This window comes from Schistocerca gregaria, chromosome X, assembly GCF_023897955.1.
Source record: "Schistocerca gregaria isolate iqSchGreg1 chromosome X, iqSchGreg1.2, whole genome shotgun sequence".
NCBI lineage: Eukaryota > Metazoa > Arthropoda > Insecta > Orthoptera > Acrididae > Schistocerca > Schistocerca gregaria.
This window is the reverse complement of record NC_064931.1, coordinates 487,922,008-487,935,287: the sequence shown is the minus strand read 5'-3', so window position 1 is coordinate 487,935,287 and position 13,280 is coordinate 487,922,008. Positions and strand designations below refer to the sequence as shown.

The 13,280-nt window shown below is 38.9% G+C and overlaps 1 protein-coding gene across 4 annotated transcripts in view; it reads left to right on the top strand.

Annotated features, from left to right (window-relative positions):
- Positions 1–13,280, top strand: part of LOC126298102 (alpha-1,3-mannosyl-glycoprotein 2-beta-N-acetylglucosaminyltransferase) — an 86,893-nt gene that overhangs the window by 30,573 nt on the left and 43,040 nt on the right. For all 4 annotated transcript variants that reach the window (XM_049989421.1, XM_049989424.1, XM_049989423.1 and 1 more), the window contains exons 7-9: positions 12,132–12,360; positions 12,481–12,585; positions 12,733–12,823. In XM_049989421.1, the coding sequence (XP_049845378.1) occupies positions 12,132–12,360; positions 12,481–12,585; positions 12,733–12,823 (425 nt within the window). The remainder of the gene's footprint in view (positions 1–12,131; positions 12,361–12,480; positions 12,586–12,732; positions 12,824–13,280) is intronic.

Below are 13,280 nucleotides of genomic sequence, written 5' to 3'. Positions count from 1 at the left end.
AGTGAGGAAAAGGAGAATTGATTTTTATACACACATCTTCAGAATGAACTCAAATAGATAAAAAAGGAAAAGTTGTCTACTTACACAAAAAAAAAATTGGTGTAAGGAAATGGAGGACGACTTGGAGAACTACAAATCACAGAAAATATGCTTGTGGAGGAAAAGTGGGGGGAAGGGGGGGGGAGAGAAAAAAAGGCAAGCAAGAAAGAGAAGTTCCAAGTCAAAATGAAAACCAAACAAACAATTCAAATCTCTGAAAAAGAAAGGAAAGCAAGATCAGAAAGAATGAACCAATAGTGGGATAATTGAAAGGCACAGAACATTAAAAACTGATTTAACATACCCAAAGTAGGGTGAAATGATGATGATAGTAGTAGTAGTAGTAGTAGTACAATCTGTTTCTAGTGTGTTTACAGAAATATTTTTGTTTAATAGTTTTATGAAATCCTTACACCTACATCTACACTTAAAACTTTGCAAACACACTGTGAAGCGTGTTGCAGATGATTCTTTCCATTGTACCACTTATTAGGGCTTCTTCCCATCCCATTCACATAGGGAGTACAGGAAGATGATTGTTTAAATGGCTCCATGTGTTCTGTAATTAATCCACTCTTGTCATTGTGATCCGTATGGGAGTGATATGTAAGGGGTCGTAGTATATTTCTCAATTCATCACTTAAAGATGGCTCCTGAAACATTGTAAATAGACTTGCTCTGGATAGTTTGTGTGTGTCTTCCAGTGTACATCAGTTCAGTTTCTTCAGTATTTCTGTGTCTCACTGCCACAGGTCAAACAAACCTAGGACCATTCATGCAACCCTTCTCTGTATGCAGTCAGTATCCTCTGTTAGTCCTATTTGGTACAGGTTACATACAGTTCAGCAGTATTCTAGTAGTAGTGATTTGTAAGTAACCTCTTCTGTAGACTGACTGCATTTCCCTAGTATTCTACCAATAAACCATAGTCTGCTACCTACTTTACCCACGATTTAACCTTTTCTGTGGCACTAGGAAGGAATTTTAATTTAAATTTTCTGGAGGATAGTTACTCAAAATCCATACTAGTATCTTACCACTTCTTATAATCTGATTCCCTTACTCAAAATCCATACTAGTATCTTACCACTTCTTATAATCTGATTCCCTTAGTACAGTTCCCAACCAGGGTTACGGGTACCAGCAGCACTGCTATTGATAACATTTTCATAGATACTTCCACATTAGCAAATCGTAGTATAAATCCAATATTTAATGACCTTTCAGATCATGATGCCCAGTTGCTTACATTTAATATAGTGGGATCTGATTCAACTAATAACAGGAAGTGGGAAATTATACGAATAATAAATGAAACAGGAATTGAAGGTATAAAAAGCTGTTTGAAGAATACAAACTGGAAAGATGTATACAATTCACCCGGGATAAATGAAAAATAGTCACATTGAATACTGCTGCCCTAAGAAAGTAATCAAAGCAAATAGATTAAATGTTTCAAAACCTTGGCTAACAAATGGAATAAAAGTATCTTGCAAAACAAAGAGAAGACTGTACTTAATGTCAAGGGAAAATGATGACTACAGAGCTAAGTCACATAACAAATTATATTGTAAAATTCTAAACAAAGTAATCAGAACCTCAAAATGTATTTATTTTCAAGAAAAAATAAATGCCTGTAATAACAAGATAAAAACTATATGGAACTTAGCAAAAAGTGAAACAGGAAAAACTAATCAGGCAAATGAGGAAATGATGTTAAATGTAAATAATGAGTTGATTAGAGATGCCTCAAAAATTGCAGACACTTTCAAAAACTTTTTCCTTTCAGTAGCAGACAGCTTAAAGGTTTGCATAGTTCCTTAGCAGACAACTTAAAATATTTAAAAAATGCATTTCCGCAGAAGTTTGACAAAATTCAACTATAACCTACCTCACTGAAAGAGATTTATTATGATGAAATCAGCACTACTATAATTAAATGTTGCTCCTCAGAACTTAGTGACAGACTGAATTATTTATGTAATGAATCCCTCCACTGTGGTACTTTTCTAAATAGGCTTAAATATGCTATTGCCAAACCATTGCACAAAAAAGGAGACAAATCGTCAGTGGAAAACTTCTTTCCCATTTCATTATTGGCAATATTTTCAAAAGTGCTTGAAAGGGTTATGTACAATAGACTTTATAAACACTTAGTACAGAAAAATGTTCTCATTCGCAATCAGTTTGGATTTTGGAAAGGACTGTCAACTCACTTTTACAGATGATATATTAGAATCAATAAATCAAAAGTTATTACCACTTGGAATATTCTGTGATCTGGTTAAAGCTTTTGATTGTGTTAAGCATGGTATCCTTATACAAAAGTTAAAATATTATGGGATAACAAGAGTAGCAGGCTCATGGGTGTGTGGGTGTGTCAGGCTTACCACATAATGACAGTCATTCAAAATATGAAACTATCAGACAAGGGGTGCCCCTCCCCCCCCCCCCCCCCCCCCCCGGCTCTACTCTAGGTCCCATGTTGTTCCTATTATATATTAATGACCCTCCATACGCAATGTTACAAAATGCAAATTTTGTCGTATTTGCAGAGGCTACAAGTATTGGTATAAAAAAAAAAAAAAAAAACCAGTACCTGTGATCTCACTGAGCAATCAGCTAACGAAATATCTGTATCAATGGGTGTTTCATAGCAAATGAATTGTCACTGAATTTTGACAAGACCCAGTACATACAGTTTAGTACCTCACAAAGAATACCTGGCCCTATAAGTATAATGTATTCAAACAATGAAATTAAAGCTGTAGACAGTGTCAAATTTTTAGGGCTACAAATTGACCACAACATAAATTGGATATCTCACACTCTAGACTTAATGAAATGCCATAGTTCAGCAACATTTACAGTACGCATGATAGCACAAATAGATGATTTAAAAATGAAGAAGTTATTTTATTCAGCATACTTCCTTTCACTAATGAGTTATGGAATCATTTTTTGGGGAAACTCGTCTCACAAAGAGAACATTTTCAAAATTCAGAAACGAGTCATTAGAATTACATTTGGTGTCAGTCCTAGATCATCATGCAGAGACCTCGTTAGAAAACTTGGTACTCTAACTACTACTTCTCAGAACATATACTCATTGACATCCTTTGTCATTTCCATCATATCTTTTTTTACAACAAAAAATGAAAAACATGATTATAACACCAGATCCAAAAACAATCTGTATAAGGACTATAAAAGCTTAACATTAGTACAAAAACGAGACAAATACATGGGTACTCATATATTCAATAACTTATCAGAGCATATCAAAGGTCTTGTAAGTGATAAAGATTGGTTTCAGAGTGAATTAAAGAACTTCCTGTTGGCCAACTCCTTCTACTCCATCGATGAATATCTTCACAATGATTGTAGCTCATAACTCTGTCTGCATTAGAATTGAACAGAATCCATATATCTGAGGGAAAAAAAGAAAAAAACCTTTGACTCTTTCCATCTGCAGAGACTTCTCTCCAAGGGATCCATGGAAAACGATAAAAGTTAATGTAATGTAAGGGGGGCCCAGGCCCATTGCCGAGACCGTCTTTTACTCCCAAGAAAAATCTGCAGTACTCATGTAATGGCAGGCTGAGTGGACCTGAGGTTGTCCTGGAGAGACTGGAATGAGGAAAATTAATTGCTTTTATCTGGTATTGAACCTGGGACCTCCAGAGGTAGAGTCTAGTGTTCAACCCTTTTTTATCTTATTTAGTCTATATTGTTCATTGAATTTGTTCGTGGCAGATGTCCGATGACACTAGTTCATGTTGTTCATTGATCCGTTCACTCAGTTTATTATTACTAGCTAAACTCTCTGACCGAACTCGCTGAGCTACCATGCCGGCTACCCACTAGACCACAATGGCCTCATGAGCCTATGTGGTAGCTCTTTTTGTACACCTACAATCAGAATCCAGTTGTTATTCATTAATACTGTAGTCAAAGGACACTACATTTTTTCAGTTGTGAAGTGCACAGTTTTACACTTATGGATGTTTAAAGAAAGTTGCTAGTCATTGCATCTCTTTGAAATCTTACTAGATCCTACTGAATATTTGTGAGACTTTTTTCAAACACTACTTCATTGTAGATAAATGAATAATCTGTGAAAAGTCTGAGGTTACTATTAATATTGTCCACAAGGTCATTAATCTACAACAGGAACAGCGAGGATCTCAATGTACTTCCCTGGCATACACGCGTTAGTTAGTCAGTGAATCACCATCCATGTTAACATGCTCTGTTCTCCCTACCAAGAAATCTTCAGTCCAATCACAGATTTAGTTTGATACCCCACACAATCGTGTGTTTTATAATAAGTATAGCTGTGTTACCAAGTCAATAGATTTTCAGAAATGGAGAAATACTGCATCTACTTGACTGCATTGATCCATGGCTTTCAAGAATTCATGTGACCAAAGTGCGAGTTGGGTTTCACCTGATCGAGGTTTTCAAAATCCATGCTGGTTGACATGATTGATGTCATTATGTTTGCATTTGCATAGGATGTGGAGTGGGGTTGATGTCAGTATTGGAAAGGTGTATAAAAGTAAAAGAGCTACTTAGAAATATTCGGATTTATTCAAAATGTTGGTATACAGAGAGGGCTCATCCTGGGGAGTGGAAGTTACAGGGTGGCTGCCAGTCTCAGATTGGGGCCTGATTATTGGAATAGGAAGAGGGAGAGGTGGCAGTTCACAGAGTGCAGAGCCAGAGGCTCTGTCTCCCAAGAGAGATTTCTGCTCTAGTCAAGGTCTGGATTACAAGAGAATCCAGTGACTGTGTTTTGCTCTCCAGAACTCTCCAATGACCAAACATTATTCCCTCCTCCCCATGCTCCAGGATGGCTGAAGGCATCTCTTGTTAGTGGCTTTAACTGGACAGAACTGTCTTGGTTCTGAAAGGCAGGCAGCTTGGGTCACATAGGCATGGCAAAAGTTTGTTGAGAGAAAACTTATTCCTCAAGGAATACGCAGGTGTTTGTGTTGTCTAACAAATATTAGTCTCGTTGCTACATAGTTTAACCAAAAGCTAAAAATATAAAATACGTCGTCAACATAACAAAATACTTAATTCTGTGAAAATCACTGTATTTGGGTGACAATTATAATGAATCAACATCTGAAGCAAATAGACTGCCATGAATGTCTTCTTGGGGCTCCAAAAGTGTGGAAACTGCATGGGGAGAGACAGGACTGTATGGAGAATGTGTAAGGGCTTCCCAGCCAAACTTCTGCAGTGTACTCTATACCAACTTGGCACCACTTGGGCAGGCCCACAAATTTGACAAACCTGCCACCCCTGGGTACAATCATGGCTCCATAGGCAACCGCAAACATTTTTCCATGAAGGAATTGACCATCTTGTCTCACAGTGGAGCAGATGTATTAACAGATATGGCAATTACTTTTGAAATAATAAACAGTTTACTTACTTTTTATCCATCATCTTATATTCATTTGAATGCCTCTTATAACAGTCGAACAATAACACAATGCTCTGTAAAACTGAAGGATGGGATCGATAAAGTACCATAACATATTAATTACTCTGTGGAAAAGATTGAAAGTAGAGGAGTTTGTTGCCAGAGGTACCCAATTTGTGCACAGAAAGCTGGATTACACTTGGCTTGCAGTGACTATAGTGCCATACGGGAGTGGCCCCACAATATGGGGCAGTAGAAGGAGCAGGAAAAGGCAGTATTTGTCAGTCAGCAAGCAGTCACAGTGCACTGTTGTGGTGTTCCTCACATGGCCTTGCAACAACGTTTGGATACCTTCACATGGGGAAGTATTATTGGAAAACTGGAAGAAGGATAAAGTGTAATGTGTGTAGACAGGAATTTGGTATTGGTTTCAGCATTGTTTCACATGCATGGTCAACTACAGCAGCAGACGACTGCTACATAGTGCAGCAGGCACAAACAGTGGATGCAATTGGAAACACATTTAATAAGGCTGCAGGTCATGCAATCTCATGCTCCACAGTGACATAGTGACTGCATGGGGGGTGATATCTGTGCCTGACAACCAGTATCATAGTGTTCAATTATACCCGTACATCAGCAGCACTGTTTGAATGATGCCAGGAGAATAGAGACTAGACCAATGAGGAGTAGTCACATCTTCATCTCAGATAAGAGTAGATTAAGCCCGGATAGTGAATCTTGGTGTACCTTCATATGGCAAGAGGTGGGAACGTGCAGTGCACCCAAGAATGTTGTCGAACAAGATGGTTTTAGTGGCCAAAGTGTTAGGGTGTGTGGAGGAATAATGTTGTATGGACATGCTGACATTTAAATATTTGAACATGGTCCACTCAACAGTCAATGTGATTGTGACACTGTACTCCTTTCCCATATGAGTCTTTTCAGTAGAGTATTTGACCCTGAGTTCATTTATATACACCAAAGAGCCAAAGAAACTGGTACATGTGCTTAATATCATGTAGGGACTCTACGAGCATGCAGAAGTACTGCAACACGGTGTGGCATGGACTCAACTAATGTCTGAAGTAGTGCTGGAGGGAACTGACACCATGGATCCTGCAGGGCTGTCCATAAATCCGTAAGAGTACAAGGGGTTGAGATCTATTCTGAACAGCATGTTGCAAGGCATCCCAGATACGCTCAATAATGTTCATGTCTGGGGAGTTTGGTCAACAGCAGAAGGGTTTAAACTCGGAAGTGTGTTCCTGGAGCCACTCTGTAGAAATTCTGGATGTGTCGGGTGTCGCATTGTCCTGCTGGAGTTTATCAAGTCTGTTGGAATGCGCAATGGACGTGAATTAATGCAGGTGATCATACAGGATACTTGTGTATGTGTCACCTGTCAGAGTCATATCTAGACCTATCAGGGATCACATATCACTCCAAATTGCGCACACCCCACACTATTACAGAGCTTCCACCAGCTTGAACATTCCCCTGCTGACATGCAGGATCCATGGATTAATGAAGTTGTCTCCATACCCATACATGTCCATCCACTTGATACAATTTGAAACGAGAGTCATACGACCAGGAAACTCATTTCCAGTGATCAATAGTCCAATGTCGATGCTGACGAGTCCAGGCGAGAGGCAAAGTTTTGTGTCATGCAGTCATCAAGGGGACATGAGTGGGCCTTCAGCTTCGGAAGCCCATATGGATGATGTTTTGTTGAATGGTTCGCACGCTGACACTTGTTGATGACCCAGCATTGAAATCCACAGCAATTTGTGTAAGGATTGCACTTCTGTGACGTTGAACTATTCTTTTCAGTCGTCATTGCTCCCATTCTTGCAGGATCTTTTTCCAGCTGCAACAGTGTCAGAGATTTGATGTTTTACTGGATTCCTGATATTCACAGTACACTCAAGAAAGGATTGTACACGAAAATCCTCACTTCATCACTACCTCCGAGGTGCTGTGTCCCATTGCTTGTGTGCTGGCTCACTTAAATCTTGATAACCTACCATTTTAGCAGCAGTAACCAATATAACAACTGTGCCAGACACTTGTTGTCTTATATAGGCATTGTCAGTGCAGTGCCGTATTCTGCCTGTATACATACCACTGTATTTGAATATGCATGCCTATTCCAGTTTCTTTGGTGCTTCAGGGTAGATGCAGTATTACTTACCCGCATTGAACAGCACGGGTGGAGTAGTTCTTGGAGCAAGGGGATATTTAGCGAGTGGAGTGACCTGCCTGTTCCCCCGACTTAAATCCCATCGAGCACATGTGGGATGCACCAGGGAGATGCATTGTGGCACCTCCATGTGCACTAATGCGGAGGAATGGAATGCCCTGCCACAAGAACTCTCTACCAACCTTGGTGGCAGTATGGAAGCACATTGCAGAGCATGCACTGCCATCCGTGGTGATCACATGCCTTATTAGGAGCCATGTTGCGCCTTTTGTTATATCCAGGAGACCATCATGAATTTTGGTGACGTCAGTGTAAATATTTACTCTCAGTAAAAGCATTATTTCTGTTTGCCTCATTGTGTATTTCTTTCAGTTACTTTCTGTATCATACTGCAGCAGCTCTTCGTATAATGGTCCATGTTTCATCAAGCTTGGCAGTGTTGCATCATGCAAAAGTTACTTTTGTCCTTAAATTTTGCACACTGTTGTGTATGATCTCTGGAAACAACAATGGAAGAAAATCTTTGCAGCAGTTTATGTAGTACTTCTTTGACATGTTTGCTGTGAACATCACTCAATAATTGGAAAACAGTATACATATGTAAGTTTTGGGACATTAAAAATAGTATAAAAACAAAGCTGCCACTCTTCAGAATGAGTACTTTCTGCTGCGCATTGAAAGTATATTAACTTGAAATGGTTTCATTACTATGGAACTGTTTGTTTTTCTTTTTACCCTGAACTTTGTCTTCACACCTTGCAAGTTTCATAAATAGTAGTAGACTCTGTGACAGTGGAAGATCTGTTCACTGCAGATGTTTTCTAGCATTACCAGAAAATGTCAGGCACAACATCTGACACAAAAGCAATGTTACTTACACTGCAAATTGGGTATTAGCAGATATGTTTTATTAACAGTCGTTGACATCCAAGAGTACGAATCTTGTGCGTACACGCGCACACACACACTGATTCATTTTGATGAAACTTCTTGCACTGTAAGGACATAGAACACAATAAAAAAACCATTGTGCAGTAATATGGCATGGCACTTATTTTCTTGCTTCCATGGTTCTTGGGTGTACTGCCAAATCCAACTGTCGAAAGTCAATGATAATTTGGCAGACAATGTCCTTCCACCATCGGGTGGTGGTGATGGAATGAAATGTCTTCTGCAAGCTTGCGGTATTTATACCTGCTGGTCCAGAAGTCAGGCCCTGCTGACCCTGATTGTGGTGGGTGCATGCAGCTACGATGGTGGAGGGGAGAGCGTCAGTTGCCTTCCACGCACCATCTCTGTGCATCTTGTGTCCAGGTGTCACTTTTTGCTTTCATGGTGCTTAGTATTAGCTCCATGTCCCTGCTGATTAAATTGTCAGTGATTATAGTTTCAATTGCCTCTTTGAAAATGGAAAAATGGAAATGAAGTCCCATGCTTAATGACAGAGCATAGTAGAACGATGTAGGAGACCCACACCCCCATACTAGGCAAGGTCCTAATGGACGTGGTTTGCTGTTGCCTTCCTCCAACCATAATGGGGATGAATGATGATGATGAAGATAACACAACACCACCCAGCCATCTCGGGGCAGGTGAAAATCCCTGACCACACTGTGAATCGAACCCAGGACCACATGCTCGGGAAGCGAGAATGCTACCGCGAGACCATGATCTGCAGACTCTTTGAAACTACAGTCTCAAAATTGATTGATGGTAGCCAGGACTTTCATTTAATGGTAATGTATTTTATGTCCACGTTCAGTGCAGTGTTCTGCTATTGCAGATTTATTGGGCTGTAGTGTATGGATGTGGCACTCGTGTACTATAGGTCGATCTTCAGTCGTGCAGATTGTTTGCCCAATGTAAGTTTTTCCTCATTCCCACAAAACTTGGTACACCTCTGCCTTTTTTTGAGACCTAGATCATCTTTCGCTGTCCCTAATAAAGCTCATGTTTTGACTGCCAGGTGGAAAACTGTCATTATGTGGTGTTTACACATTAGTCTGCCAGTTTTCTGCCCGCCAGCCAAAACACAAGCTTTATTAGGAACAGAGTAATATGACTTGGTCTCAGACTAACAGGGATGTGCCAGGTTCTATGAAAATGGAAAAGACGTTGGAGAAGATATTGCACAAATGATCCATGCAACTGAAGATCGATGTATAGGATGTGAGTGCCACACCCGCTTGCTTCAGCCCAAAAGTGTGCAATAGCAGAATACTACATTTAAAATGGATATAAAATGAATTAACAGCAAACAAAAGTCCTGGCTACCTCTGATAAATGGTGGGACTTCATTTTCTAAGAGGCAATTGTAATTCATGTGACTGATTATTTAATCAACAAAGACACTGGTTTCCAAATGAACAAGGGATGGGAGCCACTGTCGCAGCCGCACACAGCCCCACACCCAGCATGGCACGGTGACCGCGAGACCTAAACTCTGGACTGGCAGGTATAAATACTTTGAGCCTGCATAAGACATTTCATTCCATCAGCACCACCTGATGAGGGTGGAACGGTTGTCTGCCAAAATGTCATGAACTTTGGGTGATTGGATCTGGCAGTATACCTAGAACCATGGAAGAAGCATGTAGCTGGGAAAGCCACAGATCACAAATATTTTCTTAATAATGTGATCAGTTTCACTTTTACTTTATGACAAAGTAATATTTTAAAGTAGTTTGTTAGAAATTTAGGAATTGTGATAACAGGCTTTGAAATGCTCAACAACCTATGTAATGGTACGTTATGATTCTAAGGAGCACCTCAGGATTGTTGATGCATTTTGCTTTAATAAATAAAACACTTTGTAACCAGATCCTCATATTCCATCATGTAGATAAACTAGTTAACATTAAAAAAGACACTGTATTCTATGTTGTACGTCAACTGGACTCATTCTTACAACAGCTAAGTGAGTGGGATAGCTGAAAGAATGTTTGAGCTAAGCGCATGCATTAGCAGGACAGATTGGCCTTATAATCACTATAAGTGACTACTGATTAACTTCCTTAGAGAAAAATAAGTGGAAAAAGTTTTTCAATCAATTAGGGAGCAAGTGTGATTTATGCTCCTTGCTCCTCTTCATTTTTGGATGATAGGAAACTGTACAATCTTCTTTTCCATTAATTTTGCCATGGTTATTTGAGGAGAGAAATACCAGAAATTCTAACTTTCCATTTATTCCTCCAGTTACAGTTACAAGTAACTGACTTTGCGACAACTGTTGTGTTGGTAAGAGAGAACTTTTGTCACTGCAACATATGAAATAGTTCTGTATAATTTGTGAGTGGGATGTTGTCAGACATTGTAGTCACTGCTGAGGTCATACCAAGTAAGGTATAGCTCAGGATTAATACATTGGAATCCCTTTAATGAGGAATGGGTATCAAATTGCAGTCTGGCAATGTAGGTTTTGGTTAATTGTGATTTCTCTAATTTAAGACAAATTTGAGCATGGTTCCACGAGAAAGACAAGATCAGTTTCCTGCCACGTCCTTGTCCTTGCTCTGCCCTCACTGCAAATAAGATGTTAACCCATAATCTTCCTTACTTCATGCTTTTCAGGCATCATGCTGTCACGGGGTTTTTCACATGCTTCCCTGTCAAAGTTGACCACAGAGTACCCTAATTCAGGTAAACCACTGCATCCTGATCAGCTATCATAGACACCAATGTGTTTGTAATGGTGTGCTATTGACTATCACAAATTTTAATTATGGAAAGGTGGGATACAGTGCAGCAAATAACAATTCACTGGACAGCAAAAAGTGGTTGAGCAACCATACCACCTAGAACTTGCAAGGGGATACAGAAACCACTGTCCTACATGTTTATCCCTTCTTGCTGCATACAAAAGAGCACAAAAATTAGTATTTGTGTGCAGGACTACTGCTATTGAATATTACAAGCGTGGGAAAAATCAACTATTTTGATAACTCATATTTCATATTGGCACAGAGTATGGGTATGTTGAAAATTACATAAGGTGAATCACCCAGCTTGCAAACAGAGAACCATTCAGGCGGAGGATGAAAGTATTCTCATGTGGAGGATGTTTACACGAGATGATTTACGGACCTTTGATAAATGTCATAGTCTCCTATTGGTGAATGGCGAAGGAGCCTACAGACTCATAATGTGCGTCCATTTATTCACCTATGAAATCCTGCAGCCAGTCTGTACCTACAGTAAGATAGTGCACTACCCTATTATTTCTGCATTATTTTATTTCAGAATGGTCTGAGGAACACTCCATAGACATAAGGATGCTTGCGTTCTTTTTTATCTTTGCATTTTAGTTTCTTGATAACTTCTGTGTCAGGATACATTTGCAAAGTGGTGTTAAACATGGTATTAGTTTTTTGTAGAAAATGTAGTTTTATGAAAAATTACGTTGAGAATTGTCAATAGCTTTTACTTTAACATATGCAGTTTGTATTGCAGATGATCTTGATGTTGCTCCAGATTTTTTTGAGTATTTCTTGGGTACTTACTCACTTTTGCACATGGATCCTACCTTGTGGTGTGTGTCAGCCTGGAATGATAATGGAAAGGCTGGTCTTGTAAATGAATCTGCCCCTGATCTCTTGTACCGTACAGACTTCTTCCCAGGTCTGGGATGGATGTTGACCAAAGAACTGTGGAAAGAACTGGCTCCAAAATGGCCACTGTCGTAAGTTCTTTTTCCTCTATCTTTGCAAGCTATTTGAGACAAACACATTTAAGAAATGATAACTATGATTTGATTTAGGTTTTGAAATTGTAATGGAGTTTGAGGTATTTAATTTTTCAGTTATTGGGATGACTGGGTCAGGCAACCTGATCAGCGAAGAAACAGGGCCTGTATTCGGCCAGAAATATCTCGAACGAGGACATTTGGCAAAGTTGGAGTTAGCAAGTATGTTGTCATAATTATATGCTTCTGTTTGGGTTTTCTCAAAAGTGTGTTCTATTTCTTTTTCCTGGAAAATTCAGTTTTGCTATAGTGTTACACTTACAACATGAGCAATTAATATTATTATTTTTCTGTGTTACTATTTTTCAGTGGCCACTTCTATGAAAAACATTTGAAATACATTAAACTTAATGAAAAGTTTGTGCCTTTTACTAAGATGAATTTGAACTACCTCTTAAAGGTAAGATATTTCACCAATATTACCATTTTCCTGACGCTAGATCTTAGCAAAATATGTACTGTATGGCATAACAAAATGTGTAAACTGCAGGTAACGTATTTCACTCCTTAGGGAAAATAGTGCTCTAGAATATTTAATGGTGAAATCCTAATGAGTGTGACTCTGTCATGACTGAAAAAAAATCCAGTTATATATACACATGAACCTGCAAAAAGCATATCAGTATTCAAAAACACCTGCTGTTGTCCTGAACTGACATGTAAAATGAATCAGTTAGTTACATGTTTCATAGACCATTTGAATGATTCTTTGACTGAAATTATGTGGAATGAGTCAGTTTACAGGATATGTGTGCATGATTAGTATTAACGATAATGAACACAATTTTTTTTTTTTTTTTTTTTTTTTTTTTTTTTTTTTTTTTGTCCCACTCGTGCAACTACACTTAAAAACTAGG